This window comes from Piliocolobus tephrosceles, chromosome 12, assembly GCF_002776525.5.
Source record: "Piliocolobus tephrosceles isolate RC106 chromosome 12, ASM277652v3, whole genome shotgun sequence".
Lineage (NCBI taxonomy): Eukaryota > Metazoa > Chordata > Mammalia > Primates > Cercopithecidae > Piliocolobus > Piliocolobus tephrosceles.
The window spans coordinates 112,092,843-112,117,374 of record NC_045445.1 but is presented as its reverse complement, the minus strand read 5'-3'; the positions used below and the strand labels follow the sequence as shown (position 1 = coordinate 112,117,374).

Below are 24,532 nucleotides of genomic sequence, written 5' to 3'. Positions count from 1 at the left end.
AACAGAATGAATCATATTACCTTACTTCAGATCATACTACAGAGCTATAGTAACCAAAGCAGCATGATACTGGCATAAAGACAGACACATAGACCAATGGAACAGAAGAGAGAACCCAGAAACAAATCCACATACCTACAGTGAACTCACTTTTGGAAGAAAACAAGCTCATATACCTCATCATATACAAAAATCAAATCAAAATGGGTTAAAGACTTAAATTTAAGACTTCAAACTATAAAACCTCTACAAGAAAGCATGGAGAAAACTCTCCAGGGTTCTGTTCTGGGAAAAAATTTATTAGTAGTACCCCACAAGTACAGGCAAGCAAGGCAAAAATTGACAAGTAGGATCACATCAAGTAAAAACGCTTATGTACAGCAAAGGAAATAATCCACAAAGTGAAGAGACAACACACAGAGTGGGAGAAAATATTGGCAAACTACCCATCTAACAAGGGATTAATAACCAGAATGTATAAGGAGCTCAAACAACTCTATAAGAAAAAAAAAATAATGATCAAATCATGAAATGAACAAAAATTTGAATAGACATTTCTCACAAAGAGACATATAAATGGCAGTCACATGAAAAGGTGTTCAACATCACTGATATCAGAGAGATGTAAATAAAAACTGTAATGAAATATCATCTCACCACAAATAAAATGGCTTTTATCCAAAAGTTGGGCAATAATAAATGCTGGAAGGGAATCCTCATACACTGTTGGTGGGAATGTAAATTAGTGCAATCACTATGAAGAGCAGTTTGGAGATTCCTCAATGAACTAAAAACTGACCTACCATGTGATCCAGCAATCCCACTGCTGGGTATATACCCGAAAGAAAGAAAATCAGTATATCAAAGAGGCATCTGCACTTCCATGTTTGCTGCAGCACTGTTTACATAGCTAAGACTTGGAAGCAAGCTAAGTGTCCATCAACAGATAAACGGGTAAAGAAAATGGGGTACACATACACAATGGAGAACTATTCAGGCATAAAAAAGGAATGAGGTCCTGTCATTTGCAACAATGTGGATGGAACTGGAGATCATTATGTTAATTGAAATAAACTAGACACAGAAAGAGAAACATTGCATGTTCTCACTTATATGTGGGATCTAAAAATCAAAACAGTGAACTCATGCATAAAGAGAGTAGAACGATGATTTCCAGAGGCTGGGAAGGGTAGTGGGGGCATTGGGAGAGGTGGGAATGTTTAATGTGTATTAAAAATCATTTAAAAGAATGAATAAGACCTACTTTTTGCTAGTATAACAGGGTGACTTGACTATAGTCAATAATTACTTAATTGTACATTTAAAAGTAACCAAAAGAATATAATTGAATTGTTTGTAACACAAAAGCTAAACGCTTGAGGTAGTGGATACCCCATTCTCCATGATGTACTTATTTCACATTACATGCCTGTATCAAACCATCTTATGTAACCCATACATATGTACACGTACTATATACCCACAAAAATTAAAAATCGAAAAAATTAGAAAGTCTTTATATGGCCATTATTTGAAAATAGAAACTGAACAAGAGAGTTTAGAGGTAAACATGTGATGCAAATGTTAGAATATTTCATCTAAAATTAATAGTTTGAGTGGATAAAAGAATATATAAGAAGCCAAGAAGGTTTATGTATAGTTACTAAGGACAATGGATTAAGCTTTAGCCTTGTTGAACTTGTAGACCTAAGTGACATTCCTCCTTTGTTGATGAGAATACCAGCAGAACACATAAACAAAATTGTTCTTCATTTGATTTTTATTGCTATATCTTTGGATTATAAACAGAAGTCCAGACTTGGGTTTTCTCCTTGAGAGTAAAAAATAGGGAGTTTTGAGGCTTCTTTGGAGTTTTCAATTTTTTCAGAAATTGATTGAGGGGCTTTATATGAACTATGGTCTTGATTCAGTCAAGTTATATGAGCTATTGTTATTTCAGTGCTGTAAACTTGTCCCGCTTAGGGGCTCAGGAACACGGACAGGATTTGTATTGTGATATGGTAGTAGCGACTAGTATAACAATTCTAGCCATGATTCACATCTCCCACTTGTTAAACCAAGATACATAGAATTTTGAAAGATATTTGCATCTATCAATTCGTAAGAATTTACAAATAATAGTCAACACTTCTGCTATTTTTCAACTATTGACAGCAGTTCCAAGAAATGTGACTACTTGTCTTTGCATTTAGAACTACTTATTAATATCTGCATCCTTGTAGAAAATGAAGCAAGAAATCTTTATCATCTTGGTTCTGTGAGAACCTTGTAAAAGTGTTGTGGGAAAGGTTTTACTGTTGAAGAATGACTGACTGTTTGGCTGGCAGATGGAGAGGCCATTCTCAGAGTGAACATAATGTGCAGTAGCAAGGAGGAAATGAAAGCGCGTGGTATATTTTGAAACTCTTAGATAATAGAAGAAGGACGAGGAGAGAGTAGGGACTGGACAATGTGAATATGAGTTTGTTGGAAAAGTCCTGATCATATAGAGACAAGGTTCCTAAAGCCTCTATATTCAATGCTTGGCCCTTGAACCAGAAGCATTGTAATCACCTGGGAGCTTGCTTGTCATAAATACAGATACTTAGACCTTGCTTCAGACATACTGAAACAGAATCTGCGTTTTAACAAAAGACCCAAAAGATTGCTTTTACATTGTGTGTGTGTGTGTGTGTGTGTGTGTGTGTGTGTACATTTAAAAAGATACAGGTGTCACAATATGCATACCGTTTAGTTAATTTTAAAATTTAATACTGTATAATGGATATCTCTTATATCAACACAGGTCTACATTATTATTCATCATAAATAAACAGTAAGTTATTGTATCCATCGCTACTGATTGGTATTCATATTAATCCAATATTTTGCTATTGTAAGAAACATTCTGATTCAGAAATGCTGACGTAGAGACCACTGAGCAGGACATTTAGGAGACACTGACTTTGTTTCTCCTATATTTCTCCCTTTTTGTTATATCTTGCTGCCTTAATAGACCACGTGAGCACATCACTTTCACTGATCTTTTTTTTTCTTTGTAAATTTAAATTTTAATTGAATTATAAGGCCAGTTTACAGTGCATCTGTGGGCAGATTTCTTTGAAATGCATGGTACTTTAAACTTGGTCTTAAGAGAGGTCCAGGAAAATGCCCACTAAGCCTCTGTGATTTTAATACCTTGCCAGGCCATGGCAAAGTGAGATGCCTCTGACGTTTGGGCTGCCACAGAGTGTTTTTCAGTTACTCTGGTGACACCTGTGACCTGAGGGTTATTCTAGTCGCGTTACCAACTCGCGCAGGTTGGGAGGCGCCAATGAGAGCAGGGCTTGAAACTAGCGCTTGGCGTCTGATGGTTGCCTAGCGACGGTCGTCGACGCTAATCCTTGGCCGGGCAGATCCACATCTGTTTTCTGGCTACTGAGAGGGCAGCCATGAACACCCAAAGGGATTCCCTCGCCGTGGACACCCAAAGGGGTTCCCTCACCATAAGCATCCAAAGGGGTTCCCTCACCATGAGCATCCAAAGGGGTTCCCTCGTCCCCCGGGATGTGGGTAGCCCGGGGAAAGACATGCAGCTGCGGGTGATCCCGGCTGAGGTGAAGTTCCTGGACACGATGGCCGGGAGGGTGTACCGCCTCCCGATTACTGTGCATAACCTTGGCCGCTGGAACCAGAAAATCCGATTTAAGGAGCCCATCAAGCCACAGGTGACACACTAAGGGGTACTGGGAGCAGGACGTTGTGAGAGCGCCTTCTCACACGGCGTCTCTCTTTGCCCCAGGGAGTAGTCATCTGGCTCCTGCGGGGATGGAGGGAGGATTGGGCTTCCTGGGAAACAGTGACAGGTTTCTGTGTGTGTGTTCTTTTTTTGTCCCCCCCCCCCCTTTGTTTTCTGTTTCGTTAAGGATTAGGAGATGGGGAGGGCAGGGTGGAGAAAAGCTGACTTAGAGCCTCCCCATTTCTTCCACCTGGGTTTAGAAACTTGTTAACTCCCCAACATCTGTGCAACTTGGTTTTATGATTTTGCTGTTGCCTTAAGAATTATGAGAACAAAATTTTCTATTAACTGTCCTTTGAATCATAAAGTGCCTGATAACTCCAGGAACTGTAGGATTAGTGGAAAGGTTCATTATTTCATATTTTAACAAACATTTGTTAAGCACCTACTCTATAACAGGCATTTGTTAAGCACCTACTCTATAACAGGCATTTGTTAAGCACCTACTCTATAACAGGCAATAGACATGAGGAATACAGAATGGACACAGCCCTGCCCTCATAGAACTTAGAAACTAATGAGGGGGTTTTAGTACAGATCTAACCATCAAGATAGTTAATGTTCTGAGAGGGTGTTTCTTTCTTATAATTTAAAAGTGGGCAGAATTTCCTCTGTATCTCACTGTGTTATTTTATATCATGTGTGTGAATGGATGATGATTAGTTCAGTATGATCACATTTTCTCAGGAAATTTTTGGTATAGGAAACGTGATAAGAATTTTTGAAATATAAGCAATAAATAACTGGAAAGTTGAAGAGATATTCCTAATGAAAAATAGTGTTGAATACAGCCTGACTTATATGTGCAGAAATAAAAAGATGTCCATCTTTTTAGATTAAATTTGCATATATTTCTTTGTATATTTGTAGAAAAACCTATGTTAATGATTAGAAGAGCAATGAGAAAAAGGACTTCCATGTTCTAATTTTTGCTCTGTTAAAAAATCGATGTATTATTTACTTACACTGAAGTGCACAGATCTCAAAAGTAAAGTTTGATGAATTTACAAAAAAATAAATATATATGTGTGTGTAGACAGATAGCTAGATATATAATCTCCATTAGCTACCACCTGGATCAAATAATAGAATATGTTCACCACCCAAGATCACCAGTGCTTCTTCCTTACAGTACCTGGAGTAATCACCCTGTGGAACTGACCACTATTCTGATTTCTAACACCATAGATTAGTTTGGCCTGTCCTTGGCTTTCATATCGATGGAATCAGGTTTTAATGATTTTTATATTTAAATATTTTTATTAAAAAGTATATCTCAAGAGACTATTGACTCCTCTTTAAATCAAAAAGTACTTGCTTACTCCAAATACTGTAAAATTAGGGAAAGGCTGTGTTATTTCACTACCTTAGCACATATTTATTGAACAATTAAATGTGTATCTGAAAATACTTTCTTTTGAAACTCAAGCTGGTGGTAATGTTTGGATGTGGACAAACACTATTTTATGGATGTTCAGGGGATACTTGTATGGATGCTTTCTGTGCAGTAACAAGAAAAATATTATAATTGGTTTCATTTTGGTTTATATCTAGGATATAATAGAAAACAATTCATTCCACAAGTCTTGACATTGACAAGAGAACATCCAGATATACTTACTAGTTAGAAGCCAATATTAGTGTGAATTCTCCTTTGTTGCAAGACTATGAAATACACTCCTGATCCTTCATAAAGGGAATTAGATAAATAGTGAAAAGTGCATCTTGTGGGGATGGGGGATAAGAAAAAGTAAAAACAAGGTGCTGTGGAGAGGTCATTGTCATCATCACTATTATAATTACTCAGAAAATGATTCCTCTAACATACAGCAGTGCTTGTTTTTCACCCAGACTCAAGAACCTGTATTGACCCTATGTATTTTTATACCTATATTGATCACCTTCCTCGCTTCTTCTCCACTTTTAATATCCATTCTCTAAGACAAGGCCAAGTACACTCCTTCTAGCCCACAATAATCATGTCCTCTCATGGATTTTCATGACACTTATGTCTGTATCACTCATATGGCGCTTAACTAGTCCCTGGCTTATATTTAATTTTCAAGGGGTTTGTAGTCTGCTTCCTTAAAGAGATTATATATTCAGGACAGGGACTCTTTCTAGTTGAAGGGGAGGAAGTGCTTATGATTTAGAGTCAGATAGATATGTTTTTGAATCTTCACTTCCTGAGTGACTTCAGACATTAATTATACTTTACATATCCAGTTCCCTCATCTATATACTGAGAGCCTTAATATCAGCCTCACAGGACTGTAGAAGTGTATTTCCATAAGATAATAGATGTAAAATGCTTGACACATTATAAATGCATAACAGATATTATTTCTCTTTTTTCTCCCTTTATATTTTTCCTGGCATCAAGCAAATGTCTTACTAGAACAAAAGCGTTTTTATCCTCGTTATATTCTTCTTTTATATTTCCTCCAAGTTATGAAGCTCAAATTCCCATGAATAAAGCATATACAATATACATATGAGCGCCGGGCACGACGGCTCATGCTTGTGATTCCCAGCACTTTGGGAGGCTGAGGCGGGTAGATCACGAGGTCAAGAGATTGAGACCATCCTGGCCAACATGGTGAAACCCCGTCTCTATTAAAAATATAAAATTAGCTGGGCATGGTGGTGCGCACCTCCCAGCTACTCAGGAGACTGAGGCAGGAAAATTGCTTGAACCTGGGAGGTGGAGGTTGCAGTGAGCCGAGATTGCACCACTGCACTCCAGCCTGGTGACAGAGCAAGATTCCGTCTCAAGGAAAAAAAAAGTATACATATATACACACACACACATATATGTGTATATAAATATATATATACTTTTATATATATGTGTATATATATACTTATGTATATGTGTGTATATTTATGCACAAACACATATGTACGTGCATGTGGGTATATATTATGTATGTATATGATTAAGCAACATTTTTATTAGGTTGTTCTTCCTTTTTTCTGTATTTAGATTTTAAGCTTCTTAGAATAGAGGCCATATTAGTTCTATATGTATATTTTTAAAGTAGCCTATTGGCATTTATATGTTTCTTAGCTACCTGCATTGTCAGATTCAAGTTGTGTACTCTTGAAAGCATATCTTAAAGATCTAGAATCAGATAGATATAAACATGAGCATTAAGTCTTTGCCTTTAGGTACATAAGACAAATATCACATGCTCTCACTTATATGTGAAATATAAAAATTCAGACTCGTAGAAGGAGAGAGTAGAATGGTGGTTACCAAAGACTGAGGGTTGAGGTGGGCAGAGAAAGGAAAACTGTTGGTCAAAGGGTACAAAATTTCAGTTAAACAGGAAGATTAGTTCGGGTGATCTATTGCACAGCAAGGTGACTATAGTTAATAATAATGTATTGTGTATCTCAAAATTGCTAAAAGAATGGATTTTAAATGTTCCCAGTACAAATAAATAAGTGACATGATGGATATGTTAATTAGCCTGATTTGCTCATTCGACAATGTATACCTGTATTAATACATCATATTGTACTCAACGAATATATACAATTATTTGTCAATTAAAAATAAAATTAAAAAGTCTTTGGCATTAGGGCAGGAATAGAGCCTGTATTTTGATAATAATATAACACTCCTAACTATAGTTGCTCACGTTGTTTATTTATTTATTTTTTGAGATGGAGTCTTGCTCTGTCACCCAGGCTGGGGTGCAATGGTGCAATCTCGGCTCACTGCAATCTCCATCTTCTGGGTTCAAACAATTCCCCTGCCTCAGCCTCCCGAGTACCTGGACTATAGGTGGGCACCACCACACCTGGATAATTTTTTGTATTTTAGTAGAGATGAGGTTTCACCATGTTGGCCGGGATGGTTTCCATCTCCCGAACTCATGATCCACTGGCTTCCACCTGCCAAAGTGCTGGGATTACAGGCATGAACCATTGTGCCCGGCCACAATATTTTTTTTTTTATAAGGAGTTAAGATGTATCATTTGATTCTCTTTCTCCCACTGAAGTTCAAACTGATATTGACCAGTCTGGATAAAGAACTTGCTTCTGGCCTTCAGATGACAGCTATGGTGGAATATCATCCTGATAAAGATGAAGACACTTTTGACCGACTACTTATTTCAATAGAAAATAAAACAACAGAAATTCCTCTAATTGGGTATGTAATCTTCATAGTTCATGCTGACGTTTTGAATACTCTTTAAATAAAAATGAGGGTCAAAGTAATATTCTGTATTTTTTCTGACATAATTTCCTTACAGTTGAACTTAAAGGACACATTTTTAGAAAATTGTAACATTCATAAGAAATGGGCCGGGCGCGGTGGCTCAAGCCTGTAATCCCAGCACTTTGGGAGGCCGAGACGGGCGGATCACGAGGTCAGGAGATCGAGACCATCCTGGCTAACACGGTGAAACCCTGTCTCTACTAAAAATACAAAAAACTAGCCGGGCGAGGTGGCGGGCGCCTGTAGTCCCAGCTACTTCGGAGGCTGAGGCAGGAGAATGGCGTAAACCCGGGAGGCGGAGCTTGCAGTGAGCTGAGATCCGGCCACTGCACTCCAGCCGGGCAACAGAGCAAGACTCCGTCTCAAAAAAAAAAAAAAAAAAAAAAAAAAAAAAAAAAAAAAAAAAAAAAAGAAATGAAACCTCATTCTCTTTTTATTAAAATAACAACATTTGACAATTGAATGTATTAATAATTGGATTTTTGCAAACTTGTATTCACATTTTAAGTTAATTTTAAAGTATTGTCAGGTTCACGTCACTAAATTTTAAATTAGGCAAATGTTTGGTGTCAAAAAAGTCAAAATGCTGTTCTTCTGAGACTGGTTGAAAAATGTGGATGGATATGAGTATAAAAAAGAGCTAAGTGACTGACTTGGTTGTTACAAATTATTTATTTGACCAGGATGAATGATGATTCATTTGTTGTTTTTTAATATTAAAAAGTATATTTCTGTTCATTGTAAATTTATCTATCAAAATTAGTGTTAAAATTTACAGTGTTTATTTATATACATACATGTGTGATCCTCCTTTTCCCCGGCAAAATGTGGTTTCCATAGGTGTTTTCTTTTTCTCTATTTTCCCAACACCTACAGAATTAATTTGGAATATTTTCTGCTGATTACATGGTATTAGATATATACCTTTTAAAAAAATTCCCTTTTATTCAAGCTGGGTGCGGTGGCTCATGCCTGTAATCCTAGTACTTAGCACTTTGGGAGGCCAAGGTGGGTGGATCGCTTGAGCTCAGGAGTTGGAGACCAGCCTGGGCAACATGGTGAAACCCCACCTCTACAAAAAATACAAAAAAAAAAAAAATAGCTGGGGGTGGTAGTGCCTGCCTATAAGTCCCAGCTACTTGTAGGGCTGAGGCAAGAGGATCACTTAAACCCAAGAGGTAGAGGCTACAGTGAGCTGAGATCACACCACTGCACTCCAGTCTGGGTGACAAAGTAAGACCCTGTCTAAAAAAAAAAAAAAAAAAAAAATTCTCTTTCTTTTTCATTTCTATGAGCTAAATTTAGATCCTCAATTATTTTGTTTCTTCGTGTTGTTGAGAAGTTCTGATTTAGCACATCATCCCATTTTGCATAGGAATCAAACAGTAGACACATGGTAGGAAAAAAACAAGCTATTAACCCAGTATAAATATTTAATTTGTGTTTTGCAATTTAAGTAGAGCCATTTTGGATGCATTCTGCACTTTGACTTATCTATGAGTGGCACTCAGATTTGCTTGTTTGTGGTATGTATGGAGAGATAGGTTGAAGATGCTTCTGTCCTCGAAAACAGATTTTTTTCTTGTTTCCAGAGTTTTGTTTCTTGTTTCTGATGCCCTCTCTCATCAGAAGTCTATTTCTCACCACGGTTGCAATATAAGGAGAGCACTGCCCTTCTTTTGGTGTGATGGATAAGGTTGAAGGAAGGGGTGTGTGTGTGTGTGTGTATATGTGTGTGCATGTGTGTTATCAATTTCTATACATTTTTTATCACCTGTGTAGGTTCTTGTATCCACCACCACAGTCAAGATAGTGAACAGTTCCAATACCACAAGGAAATCCCTCCTGTTGCTTTATTACAACTGTATCTACTTCCCTTCTGCCTCACACCCACAATCCCTAAACTGTGGATACTGCTAATCTGTTGTCTAAAATTTTTGTCATCTCAAATATATTACATAAATTGAATCACATACTATGTAGCCTTCTGTTTTTTTCTTGCAGCAACATTTCTTGCAGCAAAATCTTGCAGGAGATTCAGCCAAGTTGTTGAATGTATCAATATTTTGTTCCTTTTTATTGCTGAGTAGTATTCTATGATATATATATACATATATATATATTTGTTTAACAGTTGACCTGTTGAAGAACAAAGGGACAGATTCCAGTTTTTAGCTATCACAAATAAGCTGTTTTAATATTCTTGTACAAGTTTTGTGTGAGCATAAGTTTTTATTTTTTCTGGGATAAATGCTCATGAGTGTAATTGTAGGGTCACATGGTAATTACGTATTTTGTTTAACAGAAAATCCCAAATTGCTTTTCAGAGCGCCTATACCATTTTACATTTCAAATAGTGATACATGAGTAATCCACTTGGATGATATATTTGCCAGTATTTTTTGCTTTCATCACTATTTAAAAATTTTAGCTATTCTGATAGATATTTAATAGAATCTCTCCATAGTTTTAATTTGCATTTCCCCGATGACTAATGATGTTGACAACATATTTTCAGGTGCTTCTTTGCCATCTGAGTACCCTCTCTAGTGAAATCTCTGTTAATGTGTTTTTCTTATTTTCTGATTACACTGCTCTTTATTATTGAGTTTTGCAATTTCTTTGTATATTCTGGATACAAGCCTTTTGATGGTTATGTAGCTTGCAAATATGCTCTCCCAGTTTGAGGTTTGACTTTTCATCCTTTTAACAGGGTATTTTGTAGAACAGAAGCGTTTTTTTTAATGATGTTCAATGATGTCCAATTTATCAATTTTCCTTAAATTAGTACTGCTTTTTAGTGTTAAGTCTAAGAACTCTTTGCCTAACCCTTGATCATAATGGTTGAAGATTTTCTCCTATTTTTAACTTTTAAAGTTTTACATTTAAGTCTATGATATATTTTGAATTAATTTTTGTATAAAGTGTGGTTTACATTGAGGTTCTAATTATTGCCTATAGATGTTCAATTGCTCCGACCAAATTTGTTGAAAAAGCTATTTTCCTTCATTGAATTGTATGCCCGTGATAAAAATCACTTCAGCATAATCTGCATTGGTCTATTTCTGTGTTCTGCATTTTTCCATTCATCTGTGTATCCATACGTTTGCCAACATCATGCTACCTTGATTACCTTTGCTATATAGTAATTCTTAATATCATGTACAGTAATTCTTCACGTGTTATTATTCTTTGTCACCATTAGTTTAGTTATCAAAATATCTCTACCTTTCCATGTAAGTTTTAGAATAATCTTTCTGAGCCTGAAAAAAAAATTATTGCTGGGATTTTGAGAATAATTGAGCTTAGCTTATAGATCAATTTGAGGGAAATTGACATCTTTACTATGGTAAGTCTCCCCAAATATGAATGTGCTGTGTCTTTCCATTTATTTGGGTCTTCTTTGATTTCTTTTATCAGTATTTTGTAATTTTCAGCACAGAGATTCTCTATATGTGTTGTTAACTATATAACTATTTCATTTTCTTTGGAGTGATTGCAAATAATATTGTGTTTTTAATTTTGGTTACTGCATATTCCTTGTTGCTATATACAGAGAAGTGATTGATTTTTGTTTGTTGACACTGTATCCTCTAACCTTGCTGAACTCCCTTTTTAGGAGGTTTTTGTATGTTTTCTAGATTCTTTGCCATCTTATATGTAGATAATTGTGTCATCTGCAGACAGGGATAGTTCATTTGTGTGTTTTTTCCCATTCCAAAGTATATGCTTTTTACCTTTTTCTCTTGCTTTATTTCCATGGCTAGAATTTACAGTATTATGTTGTGTGAGAGTGGTGAAACTGGGCTCGGTGGCTCACCCTTGTAATCCCAGCACTTCGGGAGGCTGAGGCAGGCGGATCACTTGAGGCCAGGAGTTCGAGACCAGCCTGGCCAACATGGAGAAACCTCGTCTCTACTAGAAATACAGAAATTAGCTGGGTGTGGCAGTGCACACTTGTAATCTTAGCTACTTGGAAGGCTGAGGCACAAGAATCACCTGAGCCTGGGAGGTGGAGGTTGCAGTGAGCTGAAATCATGCCAATGCACTTCAGCCTGGGTGTCAGAGTGTGGCTCATCATGTATCAATTCTTTTTATATATTCTGGATTTTGATTTGCTCATGTTTTATTAGGGATTATTGTGTCCAAGTTTATTAGTGATATTGGTTTATAGTTTGTTTGATTGATTGATTGGTTTGCTTTTTTTTATTGTCATTGTATGGTTTTGCTATCAGGATAGTGCCAGCCTCATAAAATGAATTTGGAAATGCTCCCTCTTCTGTATTCTAGAAGAACTTATTTAATATTGATAGCAATTATTTAAATGGTAGAATTCTCTAGTGGAACTGTCTGGCCTGGAGATTTTTCTTTCAGAATGTTTTAAATTATGAATTTAGTTTTTTAATTCTTATAGGGCTATTCATACTGCCTATATTATTATGTTGGTTGAGTTACTGTAGTTTCTGATTTCCACGGAATTCTTCCAATTCTAAGTTGTCAAATTTATTATTTTAGAGTTGTTAGAATTTTTTTCTTATTATTTTAAAATAAATAATAAGCCGCTGCATCTGTAGTGATACCCTTTCTTTCATTTCTGATGTTGAACATGTGTGTATTTTGTCCTTTTTTAAAGTATTGCTAGTGGTTTATCAACTTTATTGATTTTTCTCCCAAAGAATCAGCTTTCTATCGTTGACTTTCCTATCATTTTATTTTAAATTCTGTTGATTGCTGCTCTCTATTATTTCTTTTATTCTGCTTGATTTGAATTAATATTGCTCTTGTTCTAGTTTTTGATATTGGAAATTAGACAATGAGTTTGAGACAATTTCTCATTTCTAATGTAAACATGTAATGTTATAAATGACCCTCAGCACTGCTTTAGCTGTGTCCTACAAATTTTTATATGTTATATTTTTATTTTGACTCAGTTTTATGTATTTAATTTTTTTAAACTTTCCCTTTGACTCCTGGATTATTTAAAAGTGTGTTAATTTCCACAGGTTTATTATGGACCTATTTATGATCATTATTCCTTTCTGTTAGATTGATCCTTTTATTATATATAATATCCCTCTTTGTTCATGGTGATTTTCTTGCACTGAAGCCTCTATTATATATTAATGTAGCTTTTTGCACTTTTTTTCTGAGTAAAATTTGAATACTATGTTGTTTCCTATTTGTTTACTTTCACCCTACTATGGCCTTGAATTTAAGCTGAGTTTCTTCTAAGCAGCAACATATAGTTGGGCAATGGTTCCCTTCCCCATATTTTCAACCTCTGTCTTTTGATTGTTGTATCTAGACTATTTATATTGAAGTTAATTTGTATATGCTATAACTTGTCTGCTTGTTTATTATTTGTTTTCTCATTGTTCTCTTTGTTTCTCATACTTCTGTTTCTCATTTTTGCAATCCTGTAGGTTAATTGAAGGTTATTTTAGGATTGCGTCTTGATGTATTTATACTGTTTTTTACATCTCTTTGCATAATTATTGTAGTGGTTTCTCTGGGTATTTCAATATACATACGTGATATAATATTCTAGTGGCATAAACATTTTGTCACTTTAAGTGAAGCGTAGAAGCTTCATTTCCATCCAAGTCTTTTTTTCTTTCCCTACTTTTAAATATTACTATCTTGAGTATCTAAGGGTGTTATGATTCTTGTTTTCATCATCAAATATAATTTATAAAACTTATGAGAAAAAATATAGCTGATTGTATGTAGCTAGTGTTTTGCTATTTCCATTGTTCCTCCCTCCCTCCCTCCTTTCTTTCCTTCTTTGCTTCCTCCCTCCCTCCCTTCCTTTCTTCTTTCCTTGCTTCCCTCCTTTCTCTTTTTTGAGGCAGGGTCTTCCTGTTGCCCAGGTTGGAGTTCAGTGGTGTCAACATGGGTCACTGCAACCTCAAGTTTCTGGGCTCTAATGTTCCTCCCGCCTCAGCCCCGCAAGGTGTGAGCCACTATGCCCAGCCTGCTCCATTTTTTTTTCTTTCTGATACTCCAGGATTCTCTCTTTTATTATTTCCTGACTTTCTGAAGAACTTTATTATATTTAATATGTATATTTTTTTTGGCAGAGTCTCACTCTGTCGTCAGTCTGGAGTGCAGGGGTGCGATGTCGGCTCACTGCAACCTCCGCCCCCTGGGTTCAAGTGATTCTCCTGCTTCAGCCTCCCGAGTAGCTGGGATTTCAGGCACACACCACCACGCCCAGCTAATTTTTTTATTTTTAGTAGAGATAGGGTTTCACCAGGTTGGCCAGGATGGTCTCGGTCTCTTGACTTTGTGATCTGCCCACTTTGGCCCCCCAAAGTGCTGGGATTACAGGCATGAGCCACTGCACCTGGCCATATTTAATTTTTATGGGTACATAGTATGTGTATATATTTAAGGTTTACGTGAGATATTTTGATACAGGCATGCAATGACTAATAATCACATCAAGGTAAATGAGGTATCCATCACCTCAAGCATTTATCCCTGTGTTACAAATAATCCAGTTACAGTCTTTCAGTTATTTTTAAATGTACAATTAAATTATTTTTTACTATGGTCACCTTGTTGTGATAGTAAATACCAGGTCTTATTATTTATTCTTTCTAACTATATTTTTGCATGCATTAACCCTCCCCCTTCTTTCCCACCCCCAACTACTCTTCCTAGCCTCTGGTAACCATCCTTCTACTCTTTATATTCATGAGTTCAATTATTTTATTTTTTAGATCACACAAATAAGAGAGAAATAGAATGCTTGCTTTCTGTGCCTGGCTTATTTCACTTAACATAATGACCTCTAGTTACATCTATGCTGTTGTAAATGACTAGATCTCAGTTTTTATGGCTAAATAGTACTTCATTGTGTTTATGTAGCACATTTTCTTTATCCATTCATCTGTTGATGGACACTTGAGTTGCTTCCAATTCTTGGCTACTGTGAATAATGCTACAATAAACACGAGAGTGCAGATATCCCTTCAATACACTGATTTCCTTTCTTTGGGTATATACTGAGCAGTGAGATTGCTGGATCTTATGGTAGCTCTGTTTATAGTTTTTTGAGGAGCCTCCAAACTGTTCTCCTTTGCTTTGTGGTTGTACTAATTTACATTCCTACCAGCAGTGTGTGAGGGTTACCTTTTCTCCACATCCTTGCTAGCATTTGTTATTTCCTAACCTTTGGATAAAAGCCATTTTAATTGGGGTGAGATGATATCTCACTGTAGTTTTGATTTGCATTTCCCTGATGATCAGCGATGTTGAGCACTTTTTCATGTGACTGTTTGCCATTTGTATATCTTCTCTCAAGAAATGTCTATTCAAACTTTTTGCCCATTTTTAAATTTAACTACTGATTTTTTCCTAGAGAGTTGTTTGAGGTCCTTATATATTCTGGTTATTAATCCTTTGTCAGATGTGTAGTTTGCAAATATTTTTCCCATACTGTGGGTTGTCTCTTTACTTTGTTGATTGTTTCCTTTGCTGTGCACAAACTTTTTTACTTGATGTGATCCTGTCTGCCAATTTTTGCTTTGGTTGCCTGTGCTTGTGGGGTGCTACTCAAGAAATCTTTGCTCAGTCTAATGTTCTGGAGAGTTTTCTGGGTGGGTCCAGGGGTACCATCCAGGAACAAGGGACTGGGGTAAAGTACCTTAGAAGTCTACCTATTGTACTGTGGCTGAGCTGGTACTCAAACCACATGACACTGTTCTTCCCAGTCTTTCCTTCCCTTTCCAGAGGCAGAGGAGCCTCACCCTATGGCTGCCACCACCACTGGCCCACAGGGTGTACTGCCAAGCTTACTACTAATGTTCTCTTAAGGTCAAAGGTCTCCTTAGTCAGCTTGTGGTGAATGTTGTTTAGCCTGGGACTCATCCTTCAGGGCAGTGAACTCACTTATGGCCCAGGGCAGGTCCAGAAATGCCATCCAAGAGTTAAGGCCTGGAATCAGGATCCCCAAAGGCCTGCTTGGTGTTCTGTACCTCTGTGGCCAAGCTGACACCTAAGGTATTAGATAAAACACTTTTACTTTTCCCTCCACTTATGTCAGGTGGAAGGAGTCTTGCCCTGTAGCCACCACAGCTGGGAATGTGCTGAATCTCACCTGAAGCCAGCAAATTTCCAAGTGTCACCCAAGGCCCATGGCATACTACTTAGGTATCACTGCTGGTTACTCAGGGCCCAAGGGCTCTTTAGTCAGCAGGTGATGAATCCTGCCAGGACTGGGTCCTTCCCTTCAAGGCAATAGCTTTCCTTCTGGCCCAGGGTGTGTCTAGAAATGTCTTGTGTGAGCTAGGGCCTGGAAAGGTGACCTCACACCTCTGACGGGTGCTCTATCCTGCCGTGTCTGAGCTGGTATCCAAGATTCAAGACAAAGTCCTCTTTATTCTTGCCTCTTCTCTCCTCAAGTAGAAGGAAGAGGTCTCTTTTGGAGCCATGAGCTGTGCAGCCTAGGGTTGGGGAAGGGTTGGCACAAGCACTCCCCTAGCCACACCAGCTGGTGTCTTAGGTTGTGTGTCTCCCGATGTCCACTGACTTTGACCCCAGTTTAACACTAGAACTCGTCTAGAAGTTACAGTCCTTGTGGCCTAGACTGCCTTTCAAGTTTATCTAGGGTCCTAGAGCATGTTAGCTCATGGTGGCAAGGCTTGCTAGAACTCAAGTCGTGACCACTGGGATAGGTGATTCCTCTCTGGCTAGGGCTGGTTTAAATGTTCCCCCCATGGGCAGGCATCAGCTTAGTTCCCCTGTTTTACTTTCTGCTGTGACAGGGCAGCACTGAGTTCCATGCAGTGTCTCACAATTGCTGTGCTCTTCGTCCCTCAAATGCATAGATTCTCTCTCCTTGCCATGCTGCCATTGCGGGAATTGGGGAGGGGTGACAAAGGAAACTGTGTTTCCTACACTCTTGGATGCCTCTTTTGGTGATATGAAGTTCAAACCAGGTACTGTGAGTGCTCACCTGATTTTTGGTTCTTACGAAGTTGCTTTTTTTTTTTTTTTTTTTTTTGTCATATAGATAGTAGTTAAATTGGTATCCTTGTAGGAGGGATGATAGATGGAGCCTTCTCTTCTGCCTTCTTGCTCTGCCCACTTGAAGAATGTTTTTAGATGATCTTTAAGGGTGTGTTTGCTAGTGACAAGTTCTTTTAGTTTTTCTTTGTCTAATGTCTGTATTTCCCCTTCATTATCAAACATAGTTTTAACAGATATCGAGTTTTCAGTTGACAGTTTTCTTTTTCTTTCAGTACTTGAAAAATATTGTGACACTTCCTTCTGGACTCCATGGCGTCAGATATGATACGTGCATTCATTTAATTTGGTGCTTCTCTATATGGAACACATTCTTTCTCTCTGGCTGATTTCATGATTTTTGTTTTTATCTTTTGTTTTCAAAAGTTTAATTATGATATGCCTTGACATGATTTTCTTTGAGTTTATCAGGTTTGGGTTCACTCAGCTTTTTGAATTTGTATGTCAGTGTCTGTTGCCAAGTTTTGGAAGTTTTAGCCATTATTAGCATTTAACTATTATTTCAGCCCCTTTCTCTTTCTTCTCTTCTTCTGAGACTTTAATGATGCAAATATTGGATCATTTGTTTTGTCCCACAGATCCCTGAGACTTTGCTCATTTTTTTCTCTTTCTGTCTCAGTCTCTGTCAAGTCTGGTTGAATTCTATTAATCTAGCTTCCTTTTCACTCATTTTATCTTCTGCTATCTCCATCCTGGTATTGTATTCATCACTATGTTTTTATTTTGGTTATTGTATTATTCAATTCTGTAATTTCCATTTGATTCTTTTTTATAACTGGTATTTATTTGCTGAGATTTTCTATTTATTCATTAGTTAAAAAAAAAAAAAAACTTGAAATTGTTTGTTGCAGCATTTTTGTCAGTTGCTTTAAAATCCTTGCCCGACAATTTCAACCTGAGGTTCATCTTGGTTGACATCTGTTGATTGTCTGCTCTCATCAAAATTGTTATTTTTTTGGTTCCTGGTATGACAAGTGATATTTGATTGAATGCTAAATGTTTTTTTCTGTTATGTTAGGAGACTCTGGGTCTTATTTAAATCTGTTATTTTAACAGGCACACACCCCATTTATGTTCAGCATGTTTTTCTTAGCCTATTTTGTATGCTGTGGTTGTGATGACAATTTAGTTTTCAGTATGTTTGCGGTATTATTTTGATCCATTTTGTTTATGTGTTATCACTACTGCTCCCACTGTCTTCTGTTGGTGCTTCCTGAAGGAGTGGAGGCAATTTTTTTTTTCTCAGGCCTGACTGCCATGTCTCTTGGTAGAGGAGAAATGTGGCAAGAACCCTATACAAATACCCCTCTGGCTGCCCAGGTCTTCTGAGCAGATAGAGAAATCTGACTTATGGGGCAAAGAAGTCTGTTGTACTGGGCCAGTTGCTGTATCTAGATCTCTTGCAGGTCCTGCTCACCTTTCCAGGTGTCTCTGAGTGATCAAGGAGAGGTTTGAGCCAGCAGTGACAAAGAGACTTAGCTGCTTGCAATTGCTGTTTTTTTTTTTTTTTCGTTTCTTTCTTTCTTTTTTTTTTTTTTCCTGGTTTCCCCAAACTACCTTGGTGCTTTTGGACAGAAAGCTCCTTTTCTCAGGAGGTGAACTCCTGAGAAAGAGAACTCCTCTTCTGCAGGATCTCAGGCCTGGAGTAGAAGGAGAGTGCTTCCCCTTGTCACTTATGATTGGTATACCTCTTAATTGATCCCCAGGCTGGCATTGTCTGGCTCACCTGGTGTGTTCAGGGGGGCTCCTGTTTGATCCAGAAAAAGAATGATTCTAACTAGGTCAGCAGGCAAAGAATACTGGGTCTGCGTGGCCTTTCTCTGTTGGTGGGGGAATTGTAAGACACCCTGCTGCTATTGTTTCTGCAGTCCCAGAGTTCTAAATCAGCCAGCTCTCCTTTTCACCACCTTTCATCATTCTCTTTTGCTTGCCTCGTGTACCATTTTCAGGGTTTATAGTTGTGTTTAGTAGAAGGAACAGGAAAAAATGGGTTTGTGCTATATTTTCTGGACCAGAAGTTTGTATTTGTTTGTTTCTCTCCATTAGATTGTAAAATTCTTGAGGTCCAGGAGAGTTTTATTTTTTTCTATAATCTAAATTGTATATATTCAGTGAATGTTTTGTGAATAAACTTAGACCAACTGGATCTGAACTACTCCATAATGGCATGACTGGGATGTGATTTAAAAAACTGTCTTGGAGTGAGCACATTTATTTTTACTTTAGATTTTCTGTATATGGGTCAGACATGCAATGATCCTTCTATTTGTTGTGGAGTGAACCCTGAAAAAAGAAGAAAGAACACAGAGAAATTACATGTTTGATTTCTACGTTTTCGCACATCAACCTGGACTAACAAAAGTGCCCTAGTTGGTAGATGATATAATTAGTGATTTTCAGAGCTTTTTTTCATATGTCTCCCAAAACTATGACCTTCTTTTATATTTAAAAATATCTACGAGTTTCATCATTAGTTTGAACACTTGTAAAGAGGTAATGACTTATATATAGTAAGTGTTACTATTTAAAAATAAGATACTTATATGCCTTTTAAAAATGTATCCAGTAGAATGAAAATATCAATAATATGTTAACAGGTGAAAAATTTACCTCTTCTCTTTTCCTCTTAAATTTGTAGCTCCATTCCATTTGTCACCACAGCATCACATCCTAATGTATTACATTTTTATGCATAGAAGTTTTTTTTCATGATCACCAGGAATAAAGTGCATAGGCAATTTGTCTATAGTTTATGTCTATATATGTATATGTACATATGAACATATGTGTGTGTATTGCGTAAACAGATAAACAGATATGTGTTTAAATATACTTTCTATAGTCATAAATCCATGCATATTTTTAACAGTTCTTAAAATGTTATTATTAATACAAATTTATTTAAACTCCATGTATCAAACTAAGTTTGACGAGTTTTTTTAATAGAAAAGCAAAGTATTACTGGAAATATTTATAATCAGGTGAATGGAGCATTTTAAACTTTTATTTAGTTAGCATGTTTATGGATGATAGTTACTTATTGCTTATGTGAATCCCACGTGCATTTTATCCCCATTTAAAATTTTTTGATATGGATGCTGAGAGAAGTTTTCTCCATAATGAGTAGATTGGAATGAAAGGATTTTATTGTAGTAATGTCTCTCAATTTTTTCAACTCTGTAAAGTTATAGGGTAAAATTACAGCAGTTGTTTATCAAGTATTATTTTTAACAATGTGTCAGCTAAGTCAGTTGTATTCCCCTCTTTTAATGTTGATGAAAGAAAATTGGATAAACACGTTTATGTAAATAGATTTGTTACCTAATCATTTCAGTCACTCACTTTATCAATATCAATACCAATATTTTCGATTGTCCCTTAGTTTGGTGTCCCAGAGATGTTTCCACTCCAAAGCAATGCATCAGCATTAAATTAAGAAAAGACGACATCTATTTCTCCTTTTGTATAAAGAAATGGGAGAGGAATTGTGAAAAATGGACTGAGAAAACAAAATCTGTATAGACCTCTTTGTTCTATTTGTGTCAGCAAATATACTTAATGAGATAGTAAAATGGAGACACAGAGAAATCATTATATATTACCAAAATCTTAACACTGAAGTAGACTCCATCTCTCTTTTTCTCTCTCCCCTCCCCCCCGTGTGTGTGTGAAGTGTGGAGATTCCTAAGAAATTATTCTTAAGACCTTTTTCTACATCCAAAACAGGATGATAAACTTGGGGGTACTTTTTAACCATGAATGTCTAGCCAAATAGAAAATGTATGTAACTTTATGAGGTTTGTATGTAAGATGATAATGGATTTTTAAAAACTTGTATGAACCCATGCTACAAATATGCTACAGTGAATTTTTAGAAATACATATGAAAAATAAATTGTATCATTTTGTACTTACATCTTGTTTTAGACCCTAGATGATGTGTTGCAGCATCACTGCATTCTTTTATTTCATAAGATTTGGAAACATTCAAACTATTTATTTGGGATGGCATACCATGCACTTAGATGCATAAAATCTCATTTCTTTTTTAAAAATGTAACCCATTACCTTGTTTGCATTTCTTTATTTCATAATTCCTTTTATTGAAAAATATGCCACCAGTAGACTTGTAAATAAACTGAAATGTCTTTTAAGGACATAAGTGTCCATCTATATTCCCCTACATATTTAACGATCAGGCTGTTATGATTGTTTAATTAATTATGTGGCCTTCTTTTCTCCTCCCTAGGTTGATTCCATCCTGTAAATTGGAAATTGAATCAGTAGTTAATTTTGGCACATTGGTTGCCAATAGTAAAGTGTATTCTAAAGAGGTTACTATCAAAAACCATGGCAAAGCTCCAGGTAAATGCTTCCTGTCATATTTACTTACACTTTTAGAAGAGTTGGTATTATTTGAAATCTATACTTTGTGTAATAGATTACCTAATTTAACTGAAAAAAGTCTATCATTTGAAATAGCTCAAAACCAAAGTCCTTAATAGTATTACTGTAAAAGACTGATAGGCAACAATTCAAAAAAAAAAAAAAAATGAACCTTCCTCCTTATGAGCCTGATTAATACAATCAGAAAATGACTGGTGATGTCCCTCAGGATAGGGGGCAGGATAGTGTCAGAGAAATTATATCGTTCAGAGATAGAATTAGAGCACAGTGCCTTATTAGTTGTGTGATCTGGGGCAAGTGTTTTTAAGGATTTTGAAGTTGAGATTCCTCATTTATAAACTGGGCCTGACAAAATGTACGATGGTGAATTATGTACATATTTTGAATTGTGGTATTTTACTTGGCTCATCATAGATGCTTAATAAATATTTGTCTTCTTTCTCAATCATATTCAACTTTGAATTAACATCAAACTGCCTAGAAGGCTTTTACTAATTTTTTTGTTGAAAGAATAAATGCTTCTCTCTTTTCCAGATTGAATTATTTCCAGGGATTCTTACTGTGGCATAAGAGTTTACATAAGGATGTATGTGTGTGTGTGTGTGTGTGTGTGTGTGTGTACATTCATGTACACTTTAAACTGATAGCATACAGTAAGCACAGGATTGCTTATCCCTTCAGTCTCCTGAGTCAGTGGCATGTGGGGTTGCAAGATTGCCATTTCTCCCAATCTAAAATGGGGACTAGCTCCAGACAGGGAGAGCATTTCTATCTGAGACTGTTTGTTGAATATATAAAGTAGGTCTTAAATCCAAGCCTCTTTTCCACTAACCGAGAGTGTTCTCTGGGGCCACCTGATTGAGCATTGGGAATTATGAAGACCAAGTCAGTCTGTCAGTTTACTGATTTCTTCTTAGGATACAAAGGAATAGAACTCACAACTGTTCCACACTGGATGTTACTCATCTCACTTTCCATGCTTTGGTTTTTAAATTAGTGCATGTCTGATGCCTGTGGGATTATAGAATATTAGGCTCGTTTGTAGCCTGACTCGAGTGTTAAGGAGGAAGTCTCTTATGGCAAGTGATATGGGCAATATGATCCTTTAGACTCTCTGGTTATATTTTAGAGCACTGATATTTAATTAAGGTATTTTTATTTGTATTATTTTGCTTTCCAGAATTTCTTTTAACTGTTGTCTGTTCAATAACCTTCAATGTTTTGATAGCAATAATATATTCCCTTTTTGTTCTAAAATCTCACCAAATTGTACAGTTTTATTTCATATGAAAGCTCTCTATAAGAAAAAAAGAAATATGGTTTTACTTTTCATTGAATATTTAATATAATTTTACTCAATAAATTAGAATAAGTACAATTAAGCTGTGTACTGGAATACATAATGTTTTAGGAAAAATAATGCACAATGACTATTAGGATTTTGTTAGTATTTTATGTGTTTATAGTATTTGTAATAACTTGGTTGGGTTATTATAATTGAGTACTGTGAAATGTTAATGGCTATTACTTTACAAACTGAAACAAATTGTTATCAATGAATTACATTTTCTTAGTGTTGACTTTATCCCACATGCTTGGAGTCAGATCAGATTATTTTTTCTACTATTATCAAAATTGATAGTGTACATTACATTCAGAGTAGCTAGTGCCTATAAAGTGTCGTAAAGTCCTTATTATCTACAAGCAAAATATATACATGTTCATGATAATAGCAATGTATGTTTATGAAGAAAAACGTTTTGAAAATAGATTCAGCCATCAAAGTTGATTTTAACATTTTTAAAAAGCATTTTATATGCTGAATTTTTTGTAGGTTTAGAGTCAAAGTTCAAATGCTTACAAATTTGTATATATACCTAATAGGATATTTAAAACTCAACACTTGGCAGATTTAACATTTGTACATCTTTGTTTTCTCTCTCTGGTAGTATCACTGCAGTTATGACCTTTGTTTTTAGAGACCCACAAAGTTTATGTATGTAAAACTCCTTGATGATTTATTTTCATAGCCCCTTATGGAGTAAACATCCATGGATCTAGCCATATGTTTTTGAATAACTTTTGTTTCCTCATCCTTTATAAAAATGATTCCTAAGTTTACCCCTGTCTGTACAAAATAGTGCTTATCTTTTCTTTCTGAAGACATGTTCCATTCTCTATGGTGTCTCTAATGTTAGTACTTTGTAGGTTAATACATTCCATATTTACTTTTATGATTTTATGGTTTGATAATGCCACTATTGTTCCTCAGCTTTTGTCACTGAAGATTAGAAAAAGAAATTATTAATTTAGCATGCCTTGAATTGAAATTATTTCCTCCTTAATGTGAGCATGCTTATTTATTTGTTATTTTTTAAAATGTTTGTGGATACATGGTAGGTGTATATATTTATGGAGTACATGAGATGTTTTGATACGGGTATCCAATGTGAAATAAGTACATTATGGAGAATGTTGAGTAGACTTTTTCTACTACAGTATTATAACATGGAACAGTCTCTCAAATTCCTAAGTGAGAGCCTTACACATCATTTCTGAGTTTGAACATCTACCTCAGAACTTATCATCCTTTAGGTTTATTTGGTCTACTTTGTCCAAAGTATATGACCTTTCATTTGCTCTTAATGCCCACTCTGCCTTTTCCCCTAATTAGCAGCATTATTTCTCTGCTTCATTGTCTAAAATATCCTGGAATCGTCTGTAAGCCAGGAAATTTGTCAAATTGTACCAAACCCAGAAGTGGTCCTGGGGATCTTCCGTAGTAACTGACAAAAGCACCCCCTACTTATTCTCAGTGCATAATTCTTGTCTTCAATTTTTTTTTTGGAAACTGATGCCATGGGATCTCCATATATTCTTCATGCATAACATAACCCTAATTTATAGGATTATATATTTTAACATATTCATAATTTATTTGGTTTAGTGATTTCTCGGAGTTTCACTAAAGAACCACGAAGCTTTTAATGAAAGATGATTAAACCCAGAAGGAATCTGTTAAATCCATACAAGCATTCTGAAGAGTCTCTAAAAATTAGTC

The 24,532-nt window shown here is 36.1% G+C and overlaps 1 protein-coding gene across 1 annotated transcript in view; it reads left to right on the top strand.

Moving 5' to 3' along the window:
• Positions 1–3,452: 3,452 nt before the first annotated feature.
• The window catches only part of CFAP47 (cilia and flagella associated protein 47), a 409,569-nt gene continuing 388,489 nt past the window's right edge, over positions 3,453–24,532 (top strand). The window contains 3 exon segments of the mRNA XM_031936608.1: positions 3,453–3,728; positions 7,811–7,962; positions 21,314–21,429. Of these exon segments, the coding sequence (XP_031792468.1) occupies positions 3,453–3,728; positions 7,811–7,962; positions 21,314–21,429 (544 nt within the window).